Source organism: Filicampus tigris, chromosome 3, assembly GCF_054856515.1.
Source record: "Filicampus tigris isolate MCC_2025a chromosome 3, RoL_Ftig_1.0, whole genome shotgun sequence".
Lineage (NCBI taxonomy): Eukaryota > Metazoa > Chordata > Actinopteri > Syngnathiformes > Syngnathidae > Filicampus > Filicampus tigris.
In genome coordinates, this window is record NC_141219.1 from 3,169,442 (window position 1) to 3,195,618 (window position 26,177).

At 42.3% G+C, this 26,177-nt stretch overlaps 1 protein-coding gene across 2 annotated transcripts in view; it reads right to left on the bottom strand.

Annotated features, from left to right (window-relative positions):
• Positions 1-344: 344 nt before the first annotated feature.
• Positions 345-26,177, bottom strand: part of fto (FTO alpha-ketoglutarate dependent dioxygenase) — a 217,817-nt gene continuing 191,984 nt past the window's right edge. For both annotated transcript variants that reach the window (XM_086026117.1, XM_086026118.1), the window contains exons 9-10: positions 3,250-3,390; positions 345-2,050 (exon numbers count right to left, since the gene is read on the bottom strand). In XM_086026117.1, the coding sequence (XP_085882243.1) occupies positions 2,044-2,050; positions 3,250-3,390 (148 nt within the window). In that variant the 3' untranslated portion in view covers positions 345-2,043. The remainder of the gene's footprint in view (positions 2,051-3,249; positions 3,391-26,177) is intronic.

Consider the following 26,177-nt stretch of genomic DNA (forward strand, 5'->3'; position numbering starts at 1 on the left):
CTTATGCACATTTACTCCATTTTATTTGGCCAAATGTTGCACGCAATAGAATCATCCGGATTTTGAGAAAAATTTTGAAGTACCGGTAGATGTATAGTCAACTTATAAAATGTATCCCATGACTATTTTGTGCAACCAGTTGATAACTACGTAAATTTGACGCAATTTTTTTGTTTGTTTTAGACATCTAAAAAAAAAAAAAAAAAAAAGACAAATCTGAATGGATGAAAATTTTGTTTGGTGAGCTGGCGAGCAGACGCGAAAATAAGATCATTGTTATCCCCTTGCGTGCATGCAAAGGCATTTTGGAATTTACACGAGAGAGCGAGACGCACACAAATATATCGGATAAAACGCCATATTTTATTTTTTTGCCTTTCCTAATGCGTCAGACGGACGAGCTGTGGCAAAGGGAGAGCACAGAGGGATGCGTACAACGCTATTGCCGCTCTACGAAACAAAACTCTCTGACAACAACAAATAGCAAAGGTGCAGCGAGAGAAGACGAAGCAAGGAGGAAAAACAGTGTTTGGCAACCGATAACATCAACAACAACAACTAAAAACTTCAGAAGTAAAAAAAAAAAAAAAAAAAAGGAGTGCAATCATTCTTTTACGTAGGAAACGGCATTGTCTACTTCATCGTCATCTAGACAGAAAAGAAACCAAACGTGGAGATCGGCTACGCTGCCTCATCGTCTGCCCCCTTTTAAGGATCTTGTCAGAAACGTCGGGTTGTTATTCGGTCAGCAGCCTTCCAGGGTGCTTGACACTCTTTTGGAAGTAACGAAACACCATTGAACAGCTGTAACGTAATTTCTGCCGTCGTACTTTCGGCACATCCTTTTGTCAGTCATGGCGGCCCGAGGACAAACAACTCGCGGGGTTCCTGCTGGCTCGCGTATGTGTTGCGAACTGAAAATTTGCTGCTTTCTTTCTTTGGTCAGTCTGGGAAGGAAAAACCGACGTGAGTCTTTCTATCATAAAAAAAAAAAAAAAATATATATATATATATATATATGCTAAAAAGTTTGGGAGGAACGTTCAACCCAGAAGAGGATCTACTGAACGCTCCCGTTTATTTCGCTTGAGTTCTTGCGTCGAAGTCTAATAAATAGTGTTTCAGAGAAAAAAAATGGTGACTTGCTCTTGAGCATTACCCTCGGCAAACTCAGCTTTCTTGAGTCAGCGAGCGTGAAAATGAATTAGCGGGTCTTGCTTGAAAATGGTCACACTGACTGTCTTGCGTCAGGTTCGAAATTTGCCCATTGGATTCGTTCATACTTTGGCCAGTCTGGGAATTAAAAATCAAGATGACTCTTGCTTTGATAAGGAACGATAATACTACAACGTTTGGGTTGATAGTCACAGCTGATAGGGCGCTTCCTCGGCTGTTTTGGTCAGCCGGCATTTCAAATCAAGAGTTCTTTCCTTCAAATACAATAACAAGGGTATAAGAGATGAAATTTGTGACTTAGGTGGAGCGCCAACAAGAGCACGAGCCGATTTGACTGTTGCCTAAGGGTAACTCAACTTTCTAGGGTCAGCTACCGTTCAAAGTCAATATTCAGTTTTGTTTGAAAATGGAAAACACTGCAAACTCTCCGGTATCCTTCTTTGGTCAGTCCCGGGAACAAAATGAGCATTTTTAACACCGCAAATGACTGTGAATACTGAACAACATCCTCTCTAAACAAAGCTGGGTTACATGATATTAGGTGATACAATGACATGATAGTTACACACTGAAATGCTGATATCACGTACCGTACGTGTGGTTACACTATTAGCTTGATGCTAAGCTTGCGTTGTTAGCATGTCACTAAAGCGCTATGATGCGTTTCTATTGAAGGGGAACGGGGTGGTTGGTCTGCTGGGGGGGAATGGAGATGAAGCAATGAAAAATTCCTCTCGGTCGGGATCGCGACGGGTTTGTCTTCGGTGGTGCGTCCTCCTCAGCTGATGTCGGGGTCGTTCGGAAAAGTTGGTGTTTGGACTTTTTCCCATTTTCTTGCGCGTCCTTAATGAGGCCTTGTTGGATCCTTCACATTCTGTTTAAGGGAGAAGACACCAGCAAAATGCATCCTGTCAAAATGTCAGGGTAGTCAAGTATACACTCTTGGACTTACAAAATAAAATCCTGCATAAATGCGTACTTATAGTCATAGAACACAGCTCAGCAAAAATCAAGGCATTACTGCACAAGTTTTGCTTTTTCTTTGGCATTTTTGGCGACACATGACGGACTGACGTGCGTCACGCCAGACGTCGGCGTATTGGTCAATCTTGCAACAGGGTTATTAGAGAAGAATGAAATAAGAAAAAATAAAATTGAGAATTTTTGTTAACAGGAAAAATATAACAAATGAAAATGGTTTAGAAAAAAATCCTACAAAGCTAAAACTAGCTATAATTGTAGTGAATATGTCATTTGTTTTTGTCTTTGTCAATTAATATCATACATGGCTTTCAGGGTTCATTTTATTGTATTTTTGGGCTTTTGCTGTGTATGCGTAGCAACAGAAGGGCAAACAGTTGTTTGAGAATTGCAGTTTGCCTTATTATACAAATATGTTTTGACCTTTTTTATTATTATCTTGCACTCAACAAATACTACATAAGTAAAATAACTACAACTAAAAAAAAAACTAAAACCAAGCATTTAAAAAAAATAAAGTTGCTATAAAAACAAATTAAAACAAATTCAATTAAAAAACAAAAGTCAGAACGAAATAAAAACTAAGTATAATGAAAAAAAAACAAATCTATTGGAAACCCGCCTTGCGAGAACTCAGTTTAGAGTGCATCAAAGGGATTCATAATCACAAAAATAATAGTATAGAATTGATGATTTCAACAGCCGTTATTTCGGAAAAAAAATAGATTTGAACTCCAAACAAATCTGAGGTTGTCCACCATCGCGGAACGGAATGTGTTCGACATTACTTACAACTGTATGTACACTATATGAACAAAGCTATTGGGACAAATCACTATTAAACTTATGGGAACTGGAAACATAAGGAAATATGAAGTTTGTCAAAAAAGAAAAAACAACAACACCTAATGTCGCTTGCTTTTGCTATAAATACTATAAATGACTTGCACTAGTAGATACATATTCAGCTGTAAAGAATAATATTTATGCGTGACTGCGTGAAACAAAGCATTTCATTCACGTCTAATTGTAAAACGGCTATTGAACATTCATGGCGATAGAGAAAAGAGTGCTCTCTTTCTGAAACGTTACCTCCACAGCAGCGACTCCACTCTGTTGATGATGTCAGCCAGGTCAAAGGGCAGTGGCATGCCAGGGTCGTCCACGCCCCAGAAGGGACGGTCCACCGGGGCCTCCTCGGGGGGCAACGTCTGGGCCAGGCTGGAGTGGCACCTGAAGCGACGGGACACAGGAAACAAACGCACTCGTCAAAAACTGGAAAACGATGGCAATTCAGGTGATTTCAGGGGTATTAATTGGGCATTTGGGTCATTTATATAGATTACGTGAGATTGTATTTTTGAATTTTCAGAAAAGGCAAGAATAAAATATTTTACTTTATTTGATTTGAACCACTGCTGACGTACAGCCATATGAAAAATTATGTTGGGCTACATTTATTCAGGGAAAAAAGATCATTATCTCATTCGCTGCCATTGACGAATTTACTTGTATATTCACAGTCCAGCAATTCAATCCCAGGAATTTATTCACATTTTTTTTCAAACGCTACGGTGAAAGAGGGTCTGAAAATGTCTGGCAGTGAGTGAGTTAAGACAATCAAGAGTGCTCTTTTTTTTACTCGGTATGGGCAGATTTTTAAAAAAAATGTGATCGGCGCCTCTCTACTACAAATAACACTAATCCCGTTCGTTTCCTCTCCATTTTAGGGTCCTTATACTGTAGGTCCTCAAGGGTGTAGAAGTGTGCCTGTGTCATTGGTGTGTACACGTGATGCCAATAAAGGCTTAAAAAGAGGCGGTCTTTATTATATTGTAATTTGTTACATATTGTTATTTTTCACTGCATTTAATGAATTTGCCACCACTGTTCCCGTGGTTAGTCAGCAAAGTTTCTCTCGTATAACAACAGAGGCTGTGCCGCAAATGGCACGGAAACACATCCTATGACGGCTAATGGCGAGTTAAGTGTAAATGTGACAGCGTTTGACGGCCCCGGCAGACCCGGGTCACATCTTTTGTCAGAGCAGTGTAAATATTTACTGTGCTGCTCGAGGGTTGTCATTGTAAATCTGCTCCCCCCGACCTCTCATCCCCGTCACCTCTTGGCAGACGAGATGGACCTTTAACCCCAGGGTGCATGTGGAAGAGAAGCAGGGCGGCATGTCGATGTCAGTCGTGTTAGTTGCTATACAATCCAACAGGATCTGTTCAGAATGTGGGAATTTCCAGACACTTTCCCCCAAGCTGACTTCATCATGGAACCTGCACTGACTGTCTAGGTCTTGTTTTTGGTAAAAGAGGTGTGCTGCTTGCTGATGGGCATTTTTTGGTCCGTTCTTAGCTCGTTCAATACCAGTCATTAAAAACAAAAAAACAACAAAAATAAAAGAACCCATTGAGTGTCAGACAATTTCGAGCATTCTGACTGATCTTTCAAGGCTCACAGAATATTGTGAATTATGACCACGCAAACACAGGAAGATGAAATTTTCCAAATATAAGATTAGACACTCTTGTTTCATCACACAAAGAAATGTTTGATTCTACATTTTTCAATTGTAATCAATGCAATACGATACAATTTAAATCATCTCCATCATCTTTTCTCTCTTTTGTGACACTCTTTGAGTCACTCCTAGATTGACAAACACTGAATCAATCACAAACTGCTTGTAACGGTCGAATTTCCAGACATACGTCATGTTCACAAGCATTGTTTTGATACACGGTGAATCTCATCCAAAACAGACCCAATGCTGCCATCAGATGGCCATAGTTAGGAAAGTTAAAAACCTCTTATCTTAATGCTCAAATCAGAGCTAGCCAAGAATATTCTCTACCCATTCCCATAAAAAAACAAGGGAAAATAATTGACGGCAATGGACGTAAATGGCGCTGCTCGTTAAGATTCCCGTTGACGGCATTTCACATCAAAGAGTTAACAGTCAAAGCGTAAAAAAGAAGCTTACCATTCCACAAAAACACACAGAAGTTCCGATTCTAGTTGTATGGCTAGTGCCACCCTTTGCCATCACTTCATATAGAGACACACACAAAAAAAAAATCTGAAGAAAAAGCAAAACATACTTGGTGGAGTTATGCTTTTGGATACTCGCTGAGCAAAATCGTGTACTTAGATGTCGCTTGTCGTAATGCTATCACACACGCGTGCACACGCACACACACGCACTGGAGCCAAGAGAGGGGGGGGGGGGGGGGGCGGGGGTGGACTTGTGTCTCGGTTATGGATGAGGTGAAGGGACATTAGGTTGCCACAATTTGCGGTTATATATTTTAACGCAGGCCACTTAATGTTCCACTGGCTCTTGGCCTAAGTGCTGCTTTTTTGGTGCGGTTAGCGCGGGAACGGCATTAACATCGCGCCGCTCCAATATATCTTGGGCGCCTTGGATCGAGGCCTGATAATAGCATCTGTTAACACGCGCTAAGTACCATTATGTAGCACATCACTTCATAAATAATACGATTAGGCGACCTTGGGGCTTTGCAACGAGCCTTGTGTTTAAATGTTCTCATCATTTATTTAGGGCGCGAATTAAAGGAAAACGCCACTTCAGGAAAAAAGGGGGAGGAGGTAGAGGAGGAGGATGTGAAGCGAAACATGTCCAAGGCGGCGCTGGTATGTTCTGCTGACATCAGCATAAAGTCACCATCGGACCATGGTGGAAACCATCAACCAATGATTTGGACTGGTTCAAAATTCTCAAAAACTTGACACTCAGTATAAAAGTGCGATAAGAAGCTACCTACCCGCTGTATGAAACTGTTGCTTGGTCTATTATTTTGCAAAATATTCAAACAAAGTCATCTGATATAGGTCTCAGCCCACCTGCGGGCAGCTAGTGAGGACAAGCGTGTAGAAAATGGGCGGATGGATGACGATCAGAAGTGACATTGCGCGTGTAACCCAGCACACATTTCCAGTCAGTGTATTCTTGCTCACCAGCTTGCTAAAATGGAACCCAAACAAAAAGTCAATACCAAGCGAGGTGCCTTTAAGTTCTCCGGGGAGATGATGGCGATGGCGATGGCGTGCGCAAACACTTGAAAAGGTTCACTTGTGGCACATGAGTGTGCCTTAACGCTCAGGTCAAAGTCAAAAATAGATGGACTAGAAGTGTTGGTTTCTTGGGAGTCCACTATGTTCCATGGATTAACCGCAGTCAGGTATGGACCTAAGTCCCATCTGGGGCTCAGTCAAGCGAGATTGGCAATGCAATCAGTCATTTCAATTTGCCCTGAAACCTTCTAGCCAGGCCAGGCTCATGCTCAAATGGTATGCTAATGTGAAAGGTATCTGGGTTTCTATCGTCTCTATTCCACAGAGGCATCCCCTAACTCCACCCCAACCCCGCAAACTGCACTTGAACCGCGGCTGGGGTGGGCGCTGCGCAGACTTCGCAATAAGGGCTGGAGCACCCCCAACCCCTTTGCGCTCAAACTAACCACTTTAGCTAAAGTGAGTGTTAATTATGGACAGGCAAAGCAGTCAATAAAAGGTTAATGCAAAAGTCAAAGGATGAATTCCTTTAAGCATTGCATCATTCCACCATCTCCACGACCACTGGCTACCTCGCAGGTCTCCTAATCAATACGTTTTACTGTAATGCGCTCCTCATCGATTTTCGCCCTTCCTCAGCCCCTCCTCCTCCCTGGCTTCTACTACTCAGTTAAACGAGAGGGACACAGAAAAAGATGGAGAAACAAGTAAATAAGATCATTAACCTCAGGTTGTCTTTCTTACAGAGTGCTTGGTCCTTTTCCTTAAAGGCTTGCGAGGAAAGCGCACGGTGGTCTGCTGTCACCACTGCCACACTTAATCTCCGGCCGCGTAATCGTGTAGCAGTCCACCTGAAGCGGGGGGGAGCAGCCATACATTAAATGGCCCTCAGCTCTTAACAGGATGGAAATCCACGTAATAGACAACATCAGTGCTTCCGACCGACGTAATTACACTGATAAATGCACAATTTTGTCAGGCCAAGTGAAAAAGAATCCGTGGCGCACGGACGGGAGACAACACTTATTGCGTTACGGCTGCACGGGGTCGTTTGTAACCTCACGGGACCCGGGACGGTGCCATAACTCTCGAGACAAAGGTGGAGGTGTTATGATGAATAGCTTTTTGGAAGGTGTACCAAGAGAACTGTTTCAATTTTGGAAAATAAAAACCACAGCGCAGTACAATTTTTTCCCCCACTGGAACTCCACAAGAGCTGGATTGAAGGTACATCAACTTCTTGGATATATAAAAGTAAAAGACAAAAGTGGTGAGCACATCTGGCCCACATTCAAGATCTGGGTTTGAATCTCTGATGGAATATCTCTGTTACATGTTTACAGCTTCACCGGCTAGGTTCACTGAAGACTCTTAAGTGTCCATATATGTCAATGGTTCTTTGTCTTTAGGTTTCCCCTAGTTAACGCACAGCCAGTCCAGTGTGCCACCTCCTTTCATCTCAAGTCAGCTGGGATAGATAGCAGATACCAGTAACTGTAATGAGGGCAAGAGCATATAAATGCATGGATGAATTCAACATCGATTCTTTTTCTACCACATTTGCCTTTTAGGGTTAAGAGTGACTTGGAGCCTATCCCAGCTGGCTTTGGGGCAAGAAGACGGGTACACCCTTTTTTGGAATATGTAGAGAAACTGGAATACTGGAGAAAAGCCACACAAGCCCGAGGGAGATCATGCAAACTCAATACTGTAAAGTCTGAGACTTCCTTTCTCCCATTCTATCCCATACCAGCTATGCGATGAGGTCAACTAAGTCCCACCACAGGGTCCTTAGTCAACCCCAGTTAGTCTTCAACAACTATAAAGTCCAGTTGCTAGTCTACTAAGTCTGTCACTCTCCTTAATTGGATCAACTTCATAGGTACCCCACAAAAGTTGAATTTAAGGCACCTGGACTTCTTCTTGGCTCAAGAAGCCTTTTTGGAGCCATGGCCAAAACGTCTTCAACAACCAAGAAGTCCAGTTTTCTTCAACTGAACCTTTGAGGAGGATTTCCAAATGTCCAATGTCCAAATGCATCACTCTTACAGGATTCCCCTAACAGGCAAACAAACGAAGGCAATGATGATTAGGATACGTAATCAGCTCTATACCTGTGCCATCCCAGCCAATTCATAGAGCGGCGATGGCCCAACTTCAGAATATCATTCACTTACTGACTATTTTGCATTTGAGTACACTACATCACCTGTTCGCTTATGCTACTACTGGCAAACAGTTCTGTGCAGGTGTGAGCATTAACAGCCTTGGCAACCCCTCATGCTCCAATTGCTGAGAATGCAATCAGACGAGTTGTGAAAAAAGCAGGCATGTTTCTTGTAAATCAAGCAGACCCTGAAGGTAAAATATGCAACGTGATCCCAAGGAGACAAAGAATAAATTACCCAAGCAGTATTTCTGTAACAGTTGTGAAAGTCGAGACGCGAGTCAACACGTGTGTTGTCATGCAGTAGGAGGCGGGCAGACAGAGACAGGTAGCATTTAGCTGTGTGCAAATCTGTCAACGGTGCAACAAAATGTTAGCGAAGTCAAGCAGAGGGCATCAACGCAGCAAGATGTTTAGAACAAGGCTCAACGTGCGAGACGAAACTTTAGCGGCCCACCCACGCCAGCTATCATCCAACTGAGGCACCCTCTTTACAGCTTTGTGATTGTGGTGAGTGCAATTCACCTAATCACCATCAGCCAGTAGGGCAGCCATCCAACCATGTTTTTTGCCAACCCACCAACCTGTTAGCCAATTAACCAGTTACCAGGAAGCCAGCTACACTTGACATCATTAATTCTTTAACATCAAACCGGTCGTCACTCATTTGTCCATCCAGTTTGCCATAGGTTCATAAACCGAGCTGTTTATTATTATTAGCCAGTCTGCTTCTATCATCCATTCATCATCAAATTCTCACATACATTCCGTCAATTGCCATCCGTCCATTCATCCTTCAATTGATCAGGCAGTGTTGTCATCCATTTACTTGCCTTCCATCAATCCATCCTTCATCCATCCAATTCACCCATACATTCATTATCCATCCTTTAATTCAAACCTTCCATTTCCTAACCATCCTTTAGCCAGCTTTTTAACCAACCAACCAACCAACCAACCAACCAACCAACCAACCAACCAACCATTACTTTACTAGACAACCACTCAGAGAGCCACCCTCTCATCAATCTATTCAGTCAACCTTTCACCATCAATTATTTCATCTCCCATCTTTCTAGCCAGCACCTTTACCATCCATCCGCCAGTGTGGGAAGGGCCACATCTTAAACATTCGCTTAGCATCATTCACATGCCATTGTGTCTGCATACAGCTGCTTTCTGTACAACTTTTACGGTTGTTTGAGGCGGGCACTCGTGTGGGAGAGGGAAACAGAAAGAAAAAGGGGAGGGCGGGTGTCCTTCAAATGCATGACATATGTTCATTTCTCTTTTGATTCCCTCTAAAGAGCCTAGTCTCTAATAAAACTAACATCTAATGCACTGCCTTGCCTTTAATCAGTGCTTGTGCACACGACGCAGATATGCACCGGCAAGTCGGAGACGGCGCGAGCACTCCAGCTGCTGCCGAGGCACGCGGGCACATCGGAGGTAGGCGCAGCCCGATTCACAGAGTCTGTGAGGTCCCCCCCCCATCCTGCAAGCCGAAGTCGCAGCCGCTCGTTAAACCACATGAAACAAATGAGGCTCGTTATGGACGTCGGACGCCATCGGGGAACGTGACGACCCGCGATTTCATTGGGCCGGCGTGTGGAATGCTCTCAAGCTAGCTGGCACACACATGTAAGGATCCTTGTACCTGAGCAGCCTTGGCTTCCTTCACACCCTGAACGCTCTTGATGTGGCCTGGCAGCCTGCCCCGTCTTACAGAGTGCTAATCCGTATGCAACTAAAAAACTCACACACACAGCCTGCCGGGTAGCCTCTAACTAGCCTCCAGCCTCTAACTAGCCTCCCATAATTGGAGGCCATAAAACACTATTGCAGTCTGGAAGTGCAAAGGAGGTAAAGCCCCCGAATTGCTGCTACCCCCCCCCCCCCCCCCAAAAAAAAAGCAGGTGGACGTCCATTAGGTGCTTAACAGCGGAACAAATTACCAAACACCCCGGCCTGCTCCTGCTCTTCCTCCTGGCTATCGGATGGAATGTGGCCATAATGTCAACAAAGTGGCAACGTTTATGAGCAGACAAGTATTGTTCCAACGCAATCAGGGTCCAATAAAAAAAAAAAAAAAAAGAAAGACAAAAGGTTGGAGAAGGACAAACACGTAGGGCGCTCCTGGCCATTTACTCTTCCAACAAGTTGGGAGGAGACATATCACCCCTCGAGGCTCTGGATAGCTCTAAGTGGCTTTGAGAGAAAGGCAAAGTGTGCGTATTTGTGTCTGTCAGCTCCAGGCTGACTTGGAAAGAATCGGAGTCTTTCAAACCACCTGTGCCAAGCTACATGCTAACGCAAGTGGCTGCCTAAAGGGGGAAATGGAGACGACATTGGTTTAAAAAGTCTGCCAGCAACTACACCAGACCAATAATTTTTACACCTGTTCCACGTGCCGTCATCATGTGAGTGACATAAACCAGGGCTAGTTGGTCTACGGTTTACCGATAAACTGTGACCAAAATGAAGACATATAGCACAAATGTTTCCGTTACTGCCATATTGAGCATCTTTGAACTTTTGGCATCCGTCATCCAGTCTTCACTGCAACAGCAAGCAGATGGGGAAGATTATGTCAGACATACATTGCTGGCGTCGGGCCAAAACCTTGTACCTCCAAAATAGTCTCAATTTTCTTGAGACGACAAAAATTAGCAAGTTTGTTCAACCATTGGATTGGTCAATAATGTGCAAAAATAACACCCACGTGTGTGGACTGACAAATAATATAGATTTTTGAAAAAATATGAAATTCACCAAAATGTGCCTTACAAGGTTTCACTGTAGCCTGCAGGTAAAAGCTAGCATAAGTATTTTGAAAATTGGAAACACACCAACTGTAGACAGTGGGAAAGTAGAGGGAACAAATTGTGAATTTTAAAAGTCAAACTATTGGACAGGTCCAACCCAAGCACGGGTCGCCTACCATAAACTCAGTAACATGGATTTCCTGTACTGATCGAAACCAAAGATATTAGTTATGAATAGATAAATGACTGTCGGTAACTGCAAGCTATTATTGATATTACATATACAAATTATAGAACAATTTTGCAGAAGTTTTGGCCCGACGCCAGCGATATGTTTACGGTGCGACGAAACATGGCTGAAGAGAGCACACATGATGGCGGTGATATTTTTTTCACCTACAAAGATGACTACACACCGAGTTTTAACATCATATTTATATTTATCCGAATGTAATACCCCACACATGACACGAGTGAAAAAAACAACACGTCACAATCATCCAAACTCTGTGGCTCAGCCGGAGGATTTGCAATCGTAAATATTCAACATTTCTCCCACAATTGTCTGCCCTGATAATTTCCCAAGCAGATCGGGAAATTAAAAAAACACACGGATAATTGCTCGGGATAATCTTTTAGTGACATATTATAATCAGTCCTTTGTTTTCTGGTCTTGGATAAAATGTGTTGAAATGTAAACACAGGAGAACCTCGTTCTCCACTGTCGTTTGTAAGCATGTCTCGTTCCGACTGATACGTTCAAAGTGGCGTGTATTTTTCTATTTCTCTTAGAAAACAACCACCACTGACCCAGGTGAGTCGAGCTAAGCCAGATGGGAATGCTTTCCAGTTTTCCGGAACCAAGTCAAGCAGTTTCTGTCAAGACCTGTTGTTGTGATGCTATTGTAAAATGATCATTTTGAACTCTTCCCTCTCAACTTCTTTATGGCCAAACATCAGCACCTTGTAGGCATATAAATACTGCGATCACGCCGATGATGGATGAGGCTGGCCCGCGACAGCCATTGGACGACACCTGACCCCATGATAAGGTAGGCACAATCCCGACTTGTCTTCGGGTGACAATGGCAGCAGGGTCAAGCTGGCCCGGCTAATTATATGTCTATTGTATCTTCAATTGCCAGGTTACAAGTCATCCCTATTGCTGCAGGGGACGTGGTGTTAAGTTATGAAACCTTCTGTGCAAAGCTAGAGGCTCTCTAAGTGTTTTGCACTTGAAAAGCTATCATGTTTAAGAAACATGTATGTTCAGCTGCCCTCCACAGGCAAACAGACACACTGGAAATTGAGGAAATTAGCCTGCAGGGAAAAGCGAACGTGACTTTTAAAAAAATTGGGAACAAACCAACAGTAGACAGTGGGGAAGTAGAGAGAACAAATCGTGAATTTGTCAAACTATTGGACAGATCCAGTCAAAGGACGGGTCGCCTACCATGAACTCAGTAACATGGATTTCCTGTACTGATCGAAGCCTAAGATATTCGTTTTGAATAGAGAAATGACTGTCAGTAAGTTACTATTGATATTACATATACGAATTATAGAACAATTTTGCAGAAAAAAATATGGATTAATGATATTTGCTGATTAATATATGGCAGGTCACACTGTAGCTTCTGGTCTCAGACAAAATTTGAAACTTCTCCAAATGGTTTAGAAAAGAAAAAAAAAAAAATGTCCCAACCTTTGTCATTCTTCTTTTCTAGAAGGAGAATTATTGTCATAAAATGTAAACTTTTTCCTGGAATATCATGGCTTTACTCTTACAAGAGTTTTCATGAAAGATTTTCATTTTAAAAATATTTAATTTTAAAATAGCTTTGAAATACATATGGAATATTATTACTACTCATGTAATGTGATCCCACCCACAAATATAACAATTATGGGAACATTATGACTTGTTTCTGAATATTTGGACTTTAACTTTAATTGTACTGTTTTTCTTTATAAAAAAAAACAACAACAAATGTGTGAATAGTTTTGTCACATTATTACTTCATTTTCACAAAAACAAAACAAACAAAATAGAAAATCGTCCAAATATTACACAATATTTTTGAAGGATTTTGTTGACTGAATTAATATAACATTGGAGGTTTTTTTCTTTTAATAATTTTGATTCAGTAATTCTTTCACACAATCAAAAGCCAACTCAAAATGATTATCACAAAAATGTAAAGCTTCCATAAATTCACCAGTAGTAAAATAAATAAATAGATAAATGAATAAATAAAAAAATTAACTAATCAAAATGTAAACATCTGACTGGACTGTTTCATTAAACAACATTCATGTGGATTTGGAAAAAAAAAACATAACAATTTCAAACATAGAAGCTCTAATATAATAAAATAATTTCAGGGAAAAAAAACACTTAAACACGATTGTAAAACAAATTTCAAACAAATGAATCAATTACAGGATATACTCTGTTTGATCAGTTTCACACTAATTAAGTCTTTGATGACCTTTATTCTGCCATTACCTTGACACAAATGAAATGTCAGCTGCTAAAGGTTAGCAATAGCGGAAGTGTTAGATCTTAAGATGACATTTGGCTCGGCAAACAAAGAGCAGTCCAAGAGTACACAGTCAAAGTCCACAACTAACATAACCATAGCTTTTTTTTTTTACAGTACAGGATGAACCTACTCTGGAAATGTCAAGTGAGGGCAGACACATTTGTTTAGAAGCTGTTGAACTCCGGCCGACTGTTGATCGAACGTCTCCATTATGCGTTATAAGCTCTGAAATGTGTGAATCAACTCTTTGTTTTACCCTGCTAAGTAAATAAATAGTGTCATTAAAGGGCCTCGGCATTTAAAATGCTGCCAACTGCCAACAATTTGTTTGGAGGAGCAGCCAAGCTTGGGCCCTGAGGCTTGAGAATGCAGTCTAATAGTGTGTGTGTGTGTGTGTGTGTGTGTGTGTGTGTGCGGGTGTTGGCGAACACATGTGTACCTGCCTGCCCGGATGAGTCGGTCTGTTTGTGTAACCTTTGTGTAATGACTCACAGAAAGTTGCTCAAAAACACCTGTTTGCGGTCCAACAGGTATTAAATGGGAGTTTTGTTTGGTGTTCTAACACATGACGATGGTGTGAAGAAAAAGCCGTGCTACCAGTATTGGAACATCCCACATACAAGTCTTTTCCTTCAAGGTGTTCAATTATTTTTTTTTCTGTGGTGCCAAGTTTATGAAAAACAGTTGATGAAAACGCATCGCAGTCTTTTGTTCACATCCAAATTGTGGTGGTCTGACGTAAAAATAAAATGATCAATAAGCAAAAAAACTCAGGGTGTAATTATCTCATTAGAGAAAAGGTCTGACTCCAAACCCCGATCAAAACAATAGCATCTGTGTTGAGCAGTCAACAATCCAGAAAGTCCCTCCATTTTGTCAGTTTAGTTGCAGGAATTTTATTTCACTTTTTGACGTCCCAGCTATAAAAATCCATCTGGTCCCCAGAATGGAAATGGTCAAATTTCCGCGAACCTGGTAACCAGCTAAACACAAGCATAGAATTTCAACACTCTTTTTTGTAGAACTTAAATTTCTCTTTCTGATATCCAAATTCTGATAAAACAGTTACCCCCATCCCAGAATGCAAATGGTGGAGTGTGCTGATTATTTATCAATTTTTTTATAGCAACCCACGGAATTTCTAAGCTTTCGAAATAGCTTTGTAACCCTTTCCAGATTGATGCGTGTCACTGACTTTACTTACTTCCCATCTGTTCTTGAATTTTTTTGTTTTTGGTTGTGACATTTTGTTGAACCTTTCTGAGATATTTTGGCTGACTTCATTTTGTCAAACAGGTTTCTATTTAAGTGATTTTTCCTGACTGAACAGTACTGGAGGTAATCAGGCTTTAGTGTGGTCTGTGAAAATGAACTCCGCTTACCAAACAATGTGATAAGCCGCGGTTAATTCATGATTTAACAAGAGGGCAATTACTTTTTCAAACAGGGCCAGGTAGCTTTGAATATTTTTTATCCCTAAATACATATCACCATTTAAAAATGCATTTTATGTTCACTTGGGTTATCTTTGTCTGATATTTGCACTTTTTCTGATCTTAACTCATTCACTGCCATTGACAAGTTGACAGCCATTCAATCCCAATAATATATATATATTTTTATTATTATTTATATTATATATACGTTTTTTTTTTCAAAAGTTAGTGTAAAAGAGGCTCTGACAATTTCTGGCAGTTAATGAGTTAAACATTAACGTGGGGAAACAAGAATTTGAGAAGGGGGCTAATACTTTTTCTCAGCACTTTATATCCATATCCATATCCAGAGGTGGGCTTTCTGTCCGGTCGGGCAGCCTCTCACTGACTGACGCCCGTTTTGCTGAGAATTTACAAATGACAGGATACTTTTTAAAAATGACGTTCTAAGCACTGATGGAAGTGGATTTTGGTCCGTCCGAGGATTCGTCACCAATCGCGTCCGTCAGTGGCGGTCTGTCGGTCCGTCACTGACCGATGCCTGTTTTGGTGATTTTTTTTACGGGGGGCGGGAGGATGGACCGACGGACCGACGGACATAACCAATGGACTGACGATTACAATTCGGAAAAATGATGAATGACGGACAGTACCCAGTCCGCTGAAAGATACCGAATGACGGACCATGAACATTTCGTAAAATGCCCACCTCTTATATGTCTAAAAGTTCGGCTATTCAAGCAGGCTGATGACGTCGGAACCAACAAACCATCCACGAACATTGCGCCTTGACCAAATTCTCTGCCTTTGCCACTATTTCGGGGTCAGCTGTGGGTGCGTAAGCAAGGGGATAACCTCTTCCGTAGCCTCGGCAGAATCCCAGATGGCGACTGATCCAAAAACTAGCTCGCAAACTCAGCTGCCGCGGCAGCAGTTTAACCCCCTACGCCAGCCCCTCAGCCCGGGTGACGGCCAAGGTCGCAGACGCTCACTTGAGAGGCGGGATGAGAGAGTCGAAGGAATTAGATCCGGGCTGAGTGGCCCTCATCTGGCTAAGCCTGGTAAGTAGCAAGACTAACAAGCTAAGGCATGGTGCTTTGGCTTTTCGCACACATACGCGCACACACACACACATCCGCTCGCGTGCGCTCGTTAGCCTGCGCGCAACACGGGAGGTAAACACACAGGGAAGGAAGGACTCCGAGGGGCTACAGATGGTGCGCCCTGGGCCTGGCGACTGAAGCTACGATTGAGCTGCTTTTGGATGCACTGTGGCGCTGACGAGCAGGGCGGAAGACAAAGCGCAGCGGAAGGAGGGCGTGAGGCGTTGGCAAAAAGGGAGGTGGACCTTTGTTCCTTCAAGTGGGGTGCGAAAAAGAATTCCCTTTTTTTTTTTTTTTTTTTTTAGAGGAAGCGTCAAAATGTCAAAAGATGGCAGATTCAAACCAAAATGGCATGGAAAGAAATGGTTTTACAGCATGGCTTCTCAAAGTTCTGCTCGAGGTAGACATGCCGACCAAATTTCATGTCGCTGTGAAGTGAAAATGGTATCAGGGGCTGAATCCTTTTCAAATCTCTACCAGACATAAATTCAACCAGGATCAGGTTGAGGCTTGAGTTTGCATGTTCTCCCGGTGCTCGTGTGGGTTTTCGCCGGGCACCCGGGCTTAATCGAACATTCATGTTGGGTTGAATCGAAAACCAAAATTCGTACGCTGCTGGCGAGCGGTTCGGGATGTTCCCCACCTCTTTCCCAAAGTCAACTGGGGTAGGCCCCACCTTGCCTGCAAGTCAAATGAGGAAAAGCAATATAGGGGTTGAATGAGCACTTGAGACTTATGCGTGCTCCATACATTTCATGTTACTACGTGAACCCAGCTTCGGGGGCAAGGTTTTCCAAATTCGATGTTTTTGAAATACAGTACACTAAATCTGTTGCGTTTCGGGGTATGGGAAAGCCTTCAGAAGGCAATTCATTTGGCCAAAGAATAGAACCAAAGCAAGTTTAAGAAGACATAAATACAAATAAGTCAATAAATAAAATGATCTAAACATGCCAATGGACGCTCCTGCAAAAAAAAAAAAAAAAAAACACTTTGCAGGAGACAGGGAGGGGTGAGGACAACAAGCTGTGAATACCGGAAGAGACAGAAAATCATTGAGAAGCTTGCCTTTATGAATCTTTGATGAGGGGGAAAGGGGGTCGGCTGCGCCTCTGGTTAAATCAGAGCATCCAGTGTGTTTGCGTGTGTGTATGCGTGTGCGCGAATAGGACTTGGACCGGACCCAGGCCTCCGCATTTGTTGTCCACTGCAATCAGTCCCTGTCCTCTCGCCTCTCACGCGGCATGTCCTGTAAGCAGAGCCGCTAACGCTCAAGCTAACGCTCAAGCTAACTTGCCCTTGTGCTTTTGACGACGGCACGTTCGAGTGCAGTACATCTTCCATATTTAATACCGCAGCTGTCAACACAGTAAGGGCGCCGTATAGTCATCAACGCACGCTAATGTCATGTGGAGTCGCATGCGATGTCACTAAACTTGTCACAGAGCAAAGAGGACATAACATTGTGAAAAATCCCCGCAGAACAACTATACAACGATTCACCTGTCTATCATATATCAGTATGATGCAGTTCCACTGTACAGAGTACATGTTCTGCAAACTACACTCAACTGAAAAAATATTTTGCACATTTGTCTAGACAGCAATTAACTCATTCACTGCCATTGACGTATTTATGTGTCTTTTCACAGTCCAGTCATTCAATCTCAGGAACGTGTTTCTAGTTTTTCAAATGTTTTCAAACGTTAAGGTAAAAGTGAGTCTGAAAATGTCTGGCAGTGAAAGAGTCAAAAAATGTTATCTTTTATCTTAATTTATTTTTCGCTATTTAAGTTTGTATTTCATTTGAACTCAATGAACGGATCTAATTTGATTATTCATACTTAACTACTGATTTCAATGAATTGAATTGATTTTTAAACATGTTTTTATTTTGAAACGTACACTTTTAATGTAATGAATTCAACAGATTTTATTTGGCCATCTAACGAATATATCATCGCTGTCCTGGGAAAAACACTTATCTCCAATTTTGGAAACTTTTTTAATTTTCACATTAAGGCGCAAACACCATTCCTGTAAAAATAAGAAAATGAAGAAAAAAAAATGGAGATAACTGTTTTTCACATGACAACGACAATATATTAATCTCACTATAGTTATAGTTTGGTGCTAAATTGTCATGTTTCCGATGTTTAAACCCTCCAGTGTTGAAAAATATTTAAACTTTTTGCAGTTGACGTTTTGAATATGCAACATTTGGACGGAATATTTTCTTTGATCTAATTATTTTCAAATTAAATGGAAAATTTAATTTCTAATCATTTAAAAGGAAATGACATTTCTACCAGCGTTTCCTGATAATAAATAATTGGACAGAGTCATTAAACTTAAGATTTTGTCATGACCTCGGTCATTTCAATTTTGCCTTCTTTGTTTGTTATTCTGGACCACAGCCCATGACTTGAGTCTAAATATACCAAAGTGACAAAAGCGCACTTCTCTGAACTTTTAATATCTCTTTGAGTCTTCTGTCATTCCATTGTCTTCAAAGCTATGAACGTAATTCAAAATGCTTCCATTGCTGTCGTTACTCTTAATCACCGCCCTAATAACTGATTTTCTCACTCTCGAGTCTCACTGTCATAACAAAGGGTCTATTCAGCGAGCATCGTGACGTTTGTGTTACGCCACAGCGTTGCACTGCTTTGCTCTCAGTCAGGATGTGTGTCGCAATGTCTTGTCAAGAAACACTCTTCCAATTAACACAAACACACACATACTTGAGGTTTTGCCCGTCATTGTTTCAGCTTCACACCTGTTCTCGGTTTTCGGACACATGAAACGCTGCTGACAACTGTTGGGCGGTTGTTTTAATTAAAATACAAGACGTGTTACAACAACCATCCTTCACATCCCCACCGAAACTTCCTTCTAATAGATGTCACCGAGGCTCCAATTATCTCCTCAGGATAACGCGCGTTTGGTTACGAAACAAGACGGGCAGCGTAGTTGCGCTCATCTCATCTGTCACCTGCAATGCCTCGCAACTCGGCAGCCCATGTGCGTTCTTGTGCGTGTTTTATCCGCCAGAGGCCCTTTTGAAGACGAGCATTTGTTGAGCCAGTAAAGAGATTCCGCAGTACGTTTGGCATGTTCGCGATTCGTCTGAGTTGTCTCAGCTTGCGTGTGCGTGCGGCAGGTACACACTTGGCTGCGTAAGTTACCATTCAGAAATAGGGCCCTTCAGACCACGTTGACTGGGAAACTGTCGAAATGTAGTTCTGGAGGTTCTGCTTTCAAAAAAGTCAGGAACTTTGGGGATGGGTTCTGCAATGTTGCTGATATCCGAATGGATGTATTTCGACCGCATGAAGTCCACCCCAGTATCGGTATCATGGGTTTCGATGGTGGGCACCACGGACTAAATTTAGTTCTGGGTTGATTTTTGTCCCGCCACCATGTGAGGTGCAAAAAAATAAATAAACATGTTAAAAGAAGTAACACATTCAATCATTGTATTTGTTTTATTTGTGATGTATTATTTTTAGGGCTGTCAAAGTTAAAGCATTCACTATTGAGATTAATTACAATTTTATTAACGCATTCAAAAAAAAAAAACTGAGTTAACTCAGTTTTATTTACTTCCTGTGATGGCTGACCTCTGCTCACTTTGCAGCCGAACTTAGAGGAGAGTCACTCTCGCAAAGACTTTTAAGTAGTTTTACTTGAAAGAGTTGCTCGAAATCCAAAATAATCTGCACACTTTGCAAAGCAAAAATCAAATACCATATTAGTTGTATGTTTTCAGCGCATCGTTCAACAGTTGTATTTTCCAGGAAAAGAATCGTATTCAAGGATCAAAGAGATCTATTAGAACAATCTTTGAATCCAAATATACTTTACTTTTTTTTTCCCCATTAATTCCAAGATTCTCCTCATGTAAATATCATTTCCAAGCTTGGATGAAAAAAAGTAATTGAAAAATACGATTAATCGTGAGCAATTATGGAACATTTGGGGATTAATTAGTTAAACATTTTTAATCGCTTGGCAGCACTAATTATTTGAATTATCATCACCATCATTTTAAATTTTGGTTTGCTTTGCCCCGTTTTAAAAGCGTCTGCCCTTCATGAGGTCTCTGATCTCATGCACAGCGTAACAATTCATTCCCAAGAACAAATGACGTGGCTTTCTATATTCGATTTTCTGCCAGTACATCAACAATGCGGTTCATTTCACATAACTCCATCCACACTGGGTTTCTGCACCCATGACTAAATAAGCCAGGCTGTCTGAAAATCCAAAGCCACTTTCAAGTGACAGTTGGAGGAATACACCTCAGCGGCCTCTGCGCTTGCAACACACTAACCAATGACTCAGCAGGATATGCAGAAGGATGAGGGCGAGCTCACTTGCATGAGAAAAAAAAAAAAAAGAGCTGATGAGCATGACATTAAATAGGGCGTGTAACATGTACTGTAATTCTTGATCATTTTTTTGTTGGGCAAATACATGTCACAGACATGTTATTCAAGACACCTGGGAACTGTTTGAAATTGTGAAAACGTTTCCTTTAAAATGGAGTGCAGATTGACACCTTAAGTACCTGACTTTGCAAGCTTGCAGAGCTGCAATCCGTCTCGTAGCCTCAGGTGAAGACGGCCGAGCCGCTTCTTGAGTCCTCGAGAGCCTCACAGTGCCCCCTAATGGTTCCTGAGTGACTTTTTTTTTTTTTATTTCCTTATCTAAGCTTGGCTGCTCTGTGAAGGTTAAAAAAAAAAAAAAAAAAAAAAATTTTTTTTTTAAAAAGGCCAGTACTTAGCGCAGCCTCTAACTTGCGCTTCTTATGCAGCGGACAAATCAATAGCGGCGTCTGAGAGGTGAGTTGAGTGTGCTAGAGGGGGAGCTGGAGGGGCCCCCGCCTCGGCCCGCTGCCCCTCCGGCGTCTCCTGAGGGGGCGTGGGGGTCCATGTGGTACCTTCCTGCTTGTCTCCTCGCCCCAGATATGTTCTGCATGGATGAGCCTACACATATAGTGTGCATCCACACATGGGATGACGCCTAAACAAAGGACAGTCTCAAATGTTACACTGAAATGTATGGAGCGCCATAAAAGCAAATCGCATACACTCTGCCCGTCCCATGATAATCGAGAGTACATGCATCATGTTGCTCTGGTGGTGGTCTTCCACTCAAGAACATTGGGAGAAAAGCCCCAAGAGACAATTCCGACGGGGTGGTACTCGTTGAAAAACTGCCGGGATGGATTGAGGACACTAAAAAGTCCAAGAACATTCCCCGTCCTCTCTTTTCTTTTACTTTCAATCACGGCGAACATCACTTGGCAAGAAAAAGCGGAGGAGGAGGAGGAGGAAGAGGAGGCGGCGAAACACAAGCCCACTGCACCGTGTGCACTTGTCTGGCAGATGCCTGCGCTGACATTTGAGGCCGTGGGGACCGTGTTGAGCGAGCAGATGCTCACTGATGTACAGACACGGGCAAGTACATGGCAAGTACACAGGCGGCTCAAGCAGAAGGAAATCCGTGCAAAGGCATGACAGAAAACAAGAGGAAGAGGTGGAAGAAGAAGACTTCAAGTGCGGCCACAACAATCAGTTGAACGGAAAACCGGACCGACAGGATATTTCACACGGAATTGCTCAAAATGTCTCCATGATAAAGAATCAGGAAGAGCCGACTGTAGATCTTGTCCTCGTTGGGGTCACGGGTGAGCCGGAGCCTATCCCAGCAAAAATCACACCGGTGGACTAAAAATGTAGAGTCTGACTCTTCAATGGATCTTGGAGGTTCCACTGATCCAAAAAGTCACATAAATGCTAACCGGTGGTGGAGCCAGAACGTGACTGATGGGTGGGCCTGAAAAAAATCAGGGTGGGCCTGAATATTTCTCTCACTGAGCACAATCCTACTGCCCCCACACGTATATTCTAATCAAATGACAAACTGAATAATATGAAGTTCAGATCTTCCTTAGACAACCACAATTATGCCATTCTTAATATCCAATCAAACAAAAAAACATAGCAAAGCTCAAATTAAAAAATATTTTAACAATAATTTAAAAATACATATTTTTTCCATGAATCTCACTGGGCGGGCAGTCTGTGCACAGGCCCAGCCATGGCTCTGCCCCTGATGCTTCCGATCCTTCAAAAAAATGTGGGAGTGTAGATGTTTATTTACATGCTTACATTTGGAATAAGAGTCATCATCAAATAAAGCGAGCATCAAAAAAGATCAACTCAAAAGTGTTTTGATTTACCACTGACGGGAAAGAAAATGTTCTGGACAACCATCCTTCTATTTTCCGTGTTCATTCTCATTCGGGTCACAAGTGAGCAAAAGCCCGTCCCCAGCTCATTTTGAAGAAGAATTGGGATTCACCCTGGACAACAATTTCAACAACTATTCAAGGATTGCTCAATTTCAAGTCGAACTCCAGACACGAGGACCGGGGCTGAGATTCAAACCCAGAACCTCAGAACGTTAAGTCAAACATGCTAACCACTAGGCTCACCATGCTTCCACTTCCGCACATACCGCCAAGAAAATAAGCTGCGAATCTGTGGCCAAGTTAACGAGAACAAAGTGCAGAATGAAATCAGCATCGCGGCTCATCTCCGGCTGAGAGGAACTACGTTTTATCCCACGGAGGTCCGCAGGCGCCATTATGGAAATGGCTGGCTGGCAGCCTCTTTGGTTGCCTGTAAACAGGATCTTGGTAAGGCATATAGCCCCGGGTGGGGCCCTGGGTGGGTGGCTGGCTGGCTTGGTGGCGGTTGCCGAATCCCTCCGATGGTCCCTCCCTCTATGACGGGGCCTTCCTTTGCTGCAACCTGCCCGAACTGCCATCTTGAGTAATTTATGAAGTGAGGCGGGGGGCGGCAGCGGAAACGGAATCTGCACATCCTGACACCGACTACATGACACGTTCCGCATGTCTGGCTGTGAAACTACAAAGAGCCCTTTTGTTTTGACGAAGAAAAAGAAACTTTTTTTTTTTTTTTTTTTTTTTCTAAGTGCATGAGGCATTAAGGAGCGCTTGCATCACTTTTTGTGAGATGACACAAATTAATGTGACCAAAAAAAGTCTCACTGTGAATCCCTATTTTGGGGAAGGAAAAAATGGTCATTTACAGGTAGGTGGGTGTTAACAATTGGCACCACTCTTTAACTATTATCCATCCATCCATTCTCTACAGCTCTTCTCATTAGGGTTGAGCTAGATCGACCATTCAAACTCACATTCACACCTGTGGGCAATTTAGTGGCGTCAATAAAGCTAACCGAGCATGTTTCTTTGGAATGGACCAGGAAGCCGGAGTACCTGCAGAAAACCCAGACAAGAACACGCAAACACCACGTGGGAGGCTATGAGCTGCAATTGGAAAGCAGAACTTGTCGAATATGAGGCAAATATGCTAACCGCATTGTAAGAGCAAAATAGTCCCTCCGGTTGAAATGTCGACTTTTCTCCAAATGTTCTGATTTGCATGCGTGCCATTTTTGCTGGACTTACACTGCTCCATCATTTTGACTTTTAATGTGTACATTTCAAGTTACCAATATACGCATCTGTGGGGACACATGAAACAATCTGCACGTGCAGATGCCAAAACGGAATGTGAAAAAAACACAAGCGTCAAAAGCAAACCGTGACAACATCATAACCAACCAATCACGGCTCACCTGAAGCTGAGCCATGATTGGCTGTTCCCTGAGCCTTGGGGAACTGCGATGTCATTTTCAGTCGACAGAAAATAGCAAAATGGCTGCCCCCTGAGATGGGCAAAACATGTGAATTTTATTGCTGAACTCCTATTCCACAAACGCGATATTAATCCAGATGCCATGTTTAGACTGGCGGGGTTGCATTGAACGCATTTTTGTCAAGAAAATGTTGGTATTGACTTCCCTTAAAGTGACTGTTGAATTTGGAAGATGTCTGACTTAAAACAGAAGAAATCTGATTCCATTTTTTTTATTTGGTAAAGGTGTGCATGCTGCTATGCCTGAAATGAGGGCAGGCCAATAAGGCTACAAATGAGTCAGCAGTCGCATTCAAACTATTTGCCCGCAAATGTCCCACGCCAACATGGCAATCACTGCTGTGTGAACTGTTAGTCTATTCTGTTGTCAAATGAAAAACTCTTTGCCACACTCTCTGTGTTTGCGTTCCGCTCTCGTAAACGCGTCAGCGGCACTCTGGGATCCTCTCTTGTTTCTCCGCCGCTAAGATGCTGTCGCTGGCACAATTAGTGCCCCAAATTATCTTTGGTGTAGACAAAAGTGGCGGTGGCGTAATACGAGTCACTACACAAAAGTAAACAACTTCATCTCGTGTCGGAAATGTGTGTCAATGTAATTGTAAAAAAAAAAAAAAAAAAAAAAAAAAAATAGTTACCCCGTGTTTTGGGTTAAGGGACCGTCTGCTAATTAACGGGAAGCTTCTTCTCCTCCTCGTCAGTTTGAATTCAAACAAAAAAAAAAACTTCCTGCGGGACTCCTTTGTTTGGACCGAGGCATCATGGGTAGCCTTATTTACAGAGTTTTAATTGCTCTGGTGATCTGAGGGTAACGCGCCTTGTCGTAATCACCCGGCAATAGAATGGTTGCTCTCGCTGACAATCTTAATCAAACGCTGCACAGCGTCAAGAGGAGGTAAAGGGAGAACGTCGGCGGGCACAGACGAGCTAGAAAATTTGAAAGGGAGAAAAAACAACTTAAGGTAATCGACATTCCGACGTCGGCAACCCAAATTTGATGGTTGGTTGTATAGTCAATCACTAACCCGGGCAAATGCAGTCGTGAAATCTGAATTACAGTAAATATTTGTATGAAATCAAATAAACAGTAAATTGGGCGCTAACTGAGCGTGGCTTCCTGTGCCGTGTGATGACGTATTTCCACGCTACGGAGTAAACTACTTGGCATACGAGCCTAATTTGTTTTGTGGGACCCAGCTTGTGACTCAATTTACTTATATATATCAAATCAATTTCCTCCACTGAAATGAATTGAAATGCCACTTACACGTTCCAGCCACCCCCCAAAAAATACTTTTGTTGGTCACGTTTTTAATAAAGAATAAAGAAAAAGAACTGTGATGTAAAAAAAATATAATACATTTAAAAAAAAAAAAAAAAAAAGGAAAATGTGAAGAAATAATTGGGGTTTTGTAAAGTGTAATTGCGCAGAAAGTTGAACACAGATGTGAGCCTTTAAGGGGTGTGACCTGGTGAGCGATAACGTTGATGGTTTACCACGCAGACGTTTCAGTCTGCAGGCAAATATATGTTTCCATGATCTTTTTCAACATTTTCAATTGCAATAAGGCTCTGATAGACTTATCGTGGTGATTGGGCCAAACACTGGACTTGTGCTGCCAAAGCGTACAAAAAAAGGTGAAGAATATTTTGGATGCAAATATTCTCTCTGAGGGAGGAACTAATCTGAGCAGGCGGGAAGCAGCGCTGAGGACGGGACTGTTGTCCAAGGAAATGATTGCTCTCCCACCTCAATGTGACAGCCATGAGATGCTCACCGCCTCCTGCACCTCTGAAGTGGAACCACGGAGGAGACGTGTGGCGTAACCATCACACAACACACACACACTCGACACACACATAAATCTGGGAAGAGGAGTTAGGTCACCTGCAGGGGGAGATTAGCGTCAGCAGGCGTGTGACTGTCAACTGCTGCTGTCCCGGAATGGAGCCTCTATAGCCATTTAAGAACATTAACTCACATTATGTTGTAGGTAATTGTAGTCTTTCAAAAAAAAGTTGCCCGTTTTTTGGGGTTTTTTATTTTTAGCTCACGACCTAAATTAAAAAATCAGTAATCCTTAAAGCGCAAGTCAACCCATACATATATTTTTTTAAGAATATGTTCTATGCAGGCCCACTAGTTGAAACACAGCATTCTGATTAATATTGTGGTTGTGGAATATGAGTTAATCGGCAAAATCC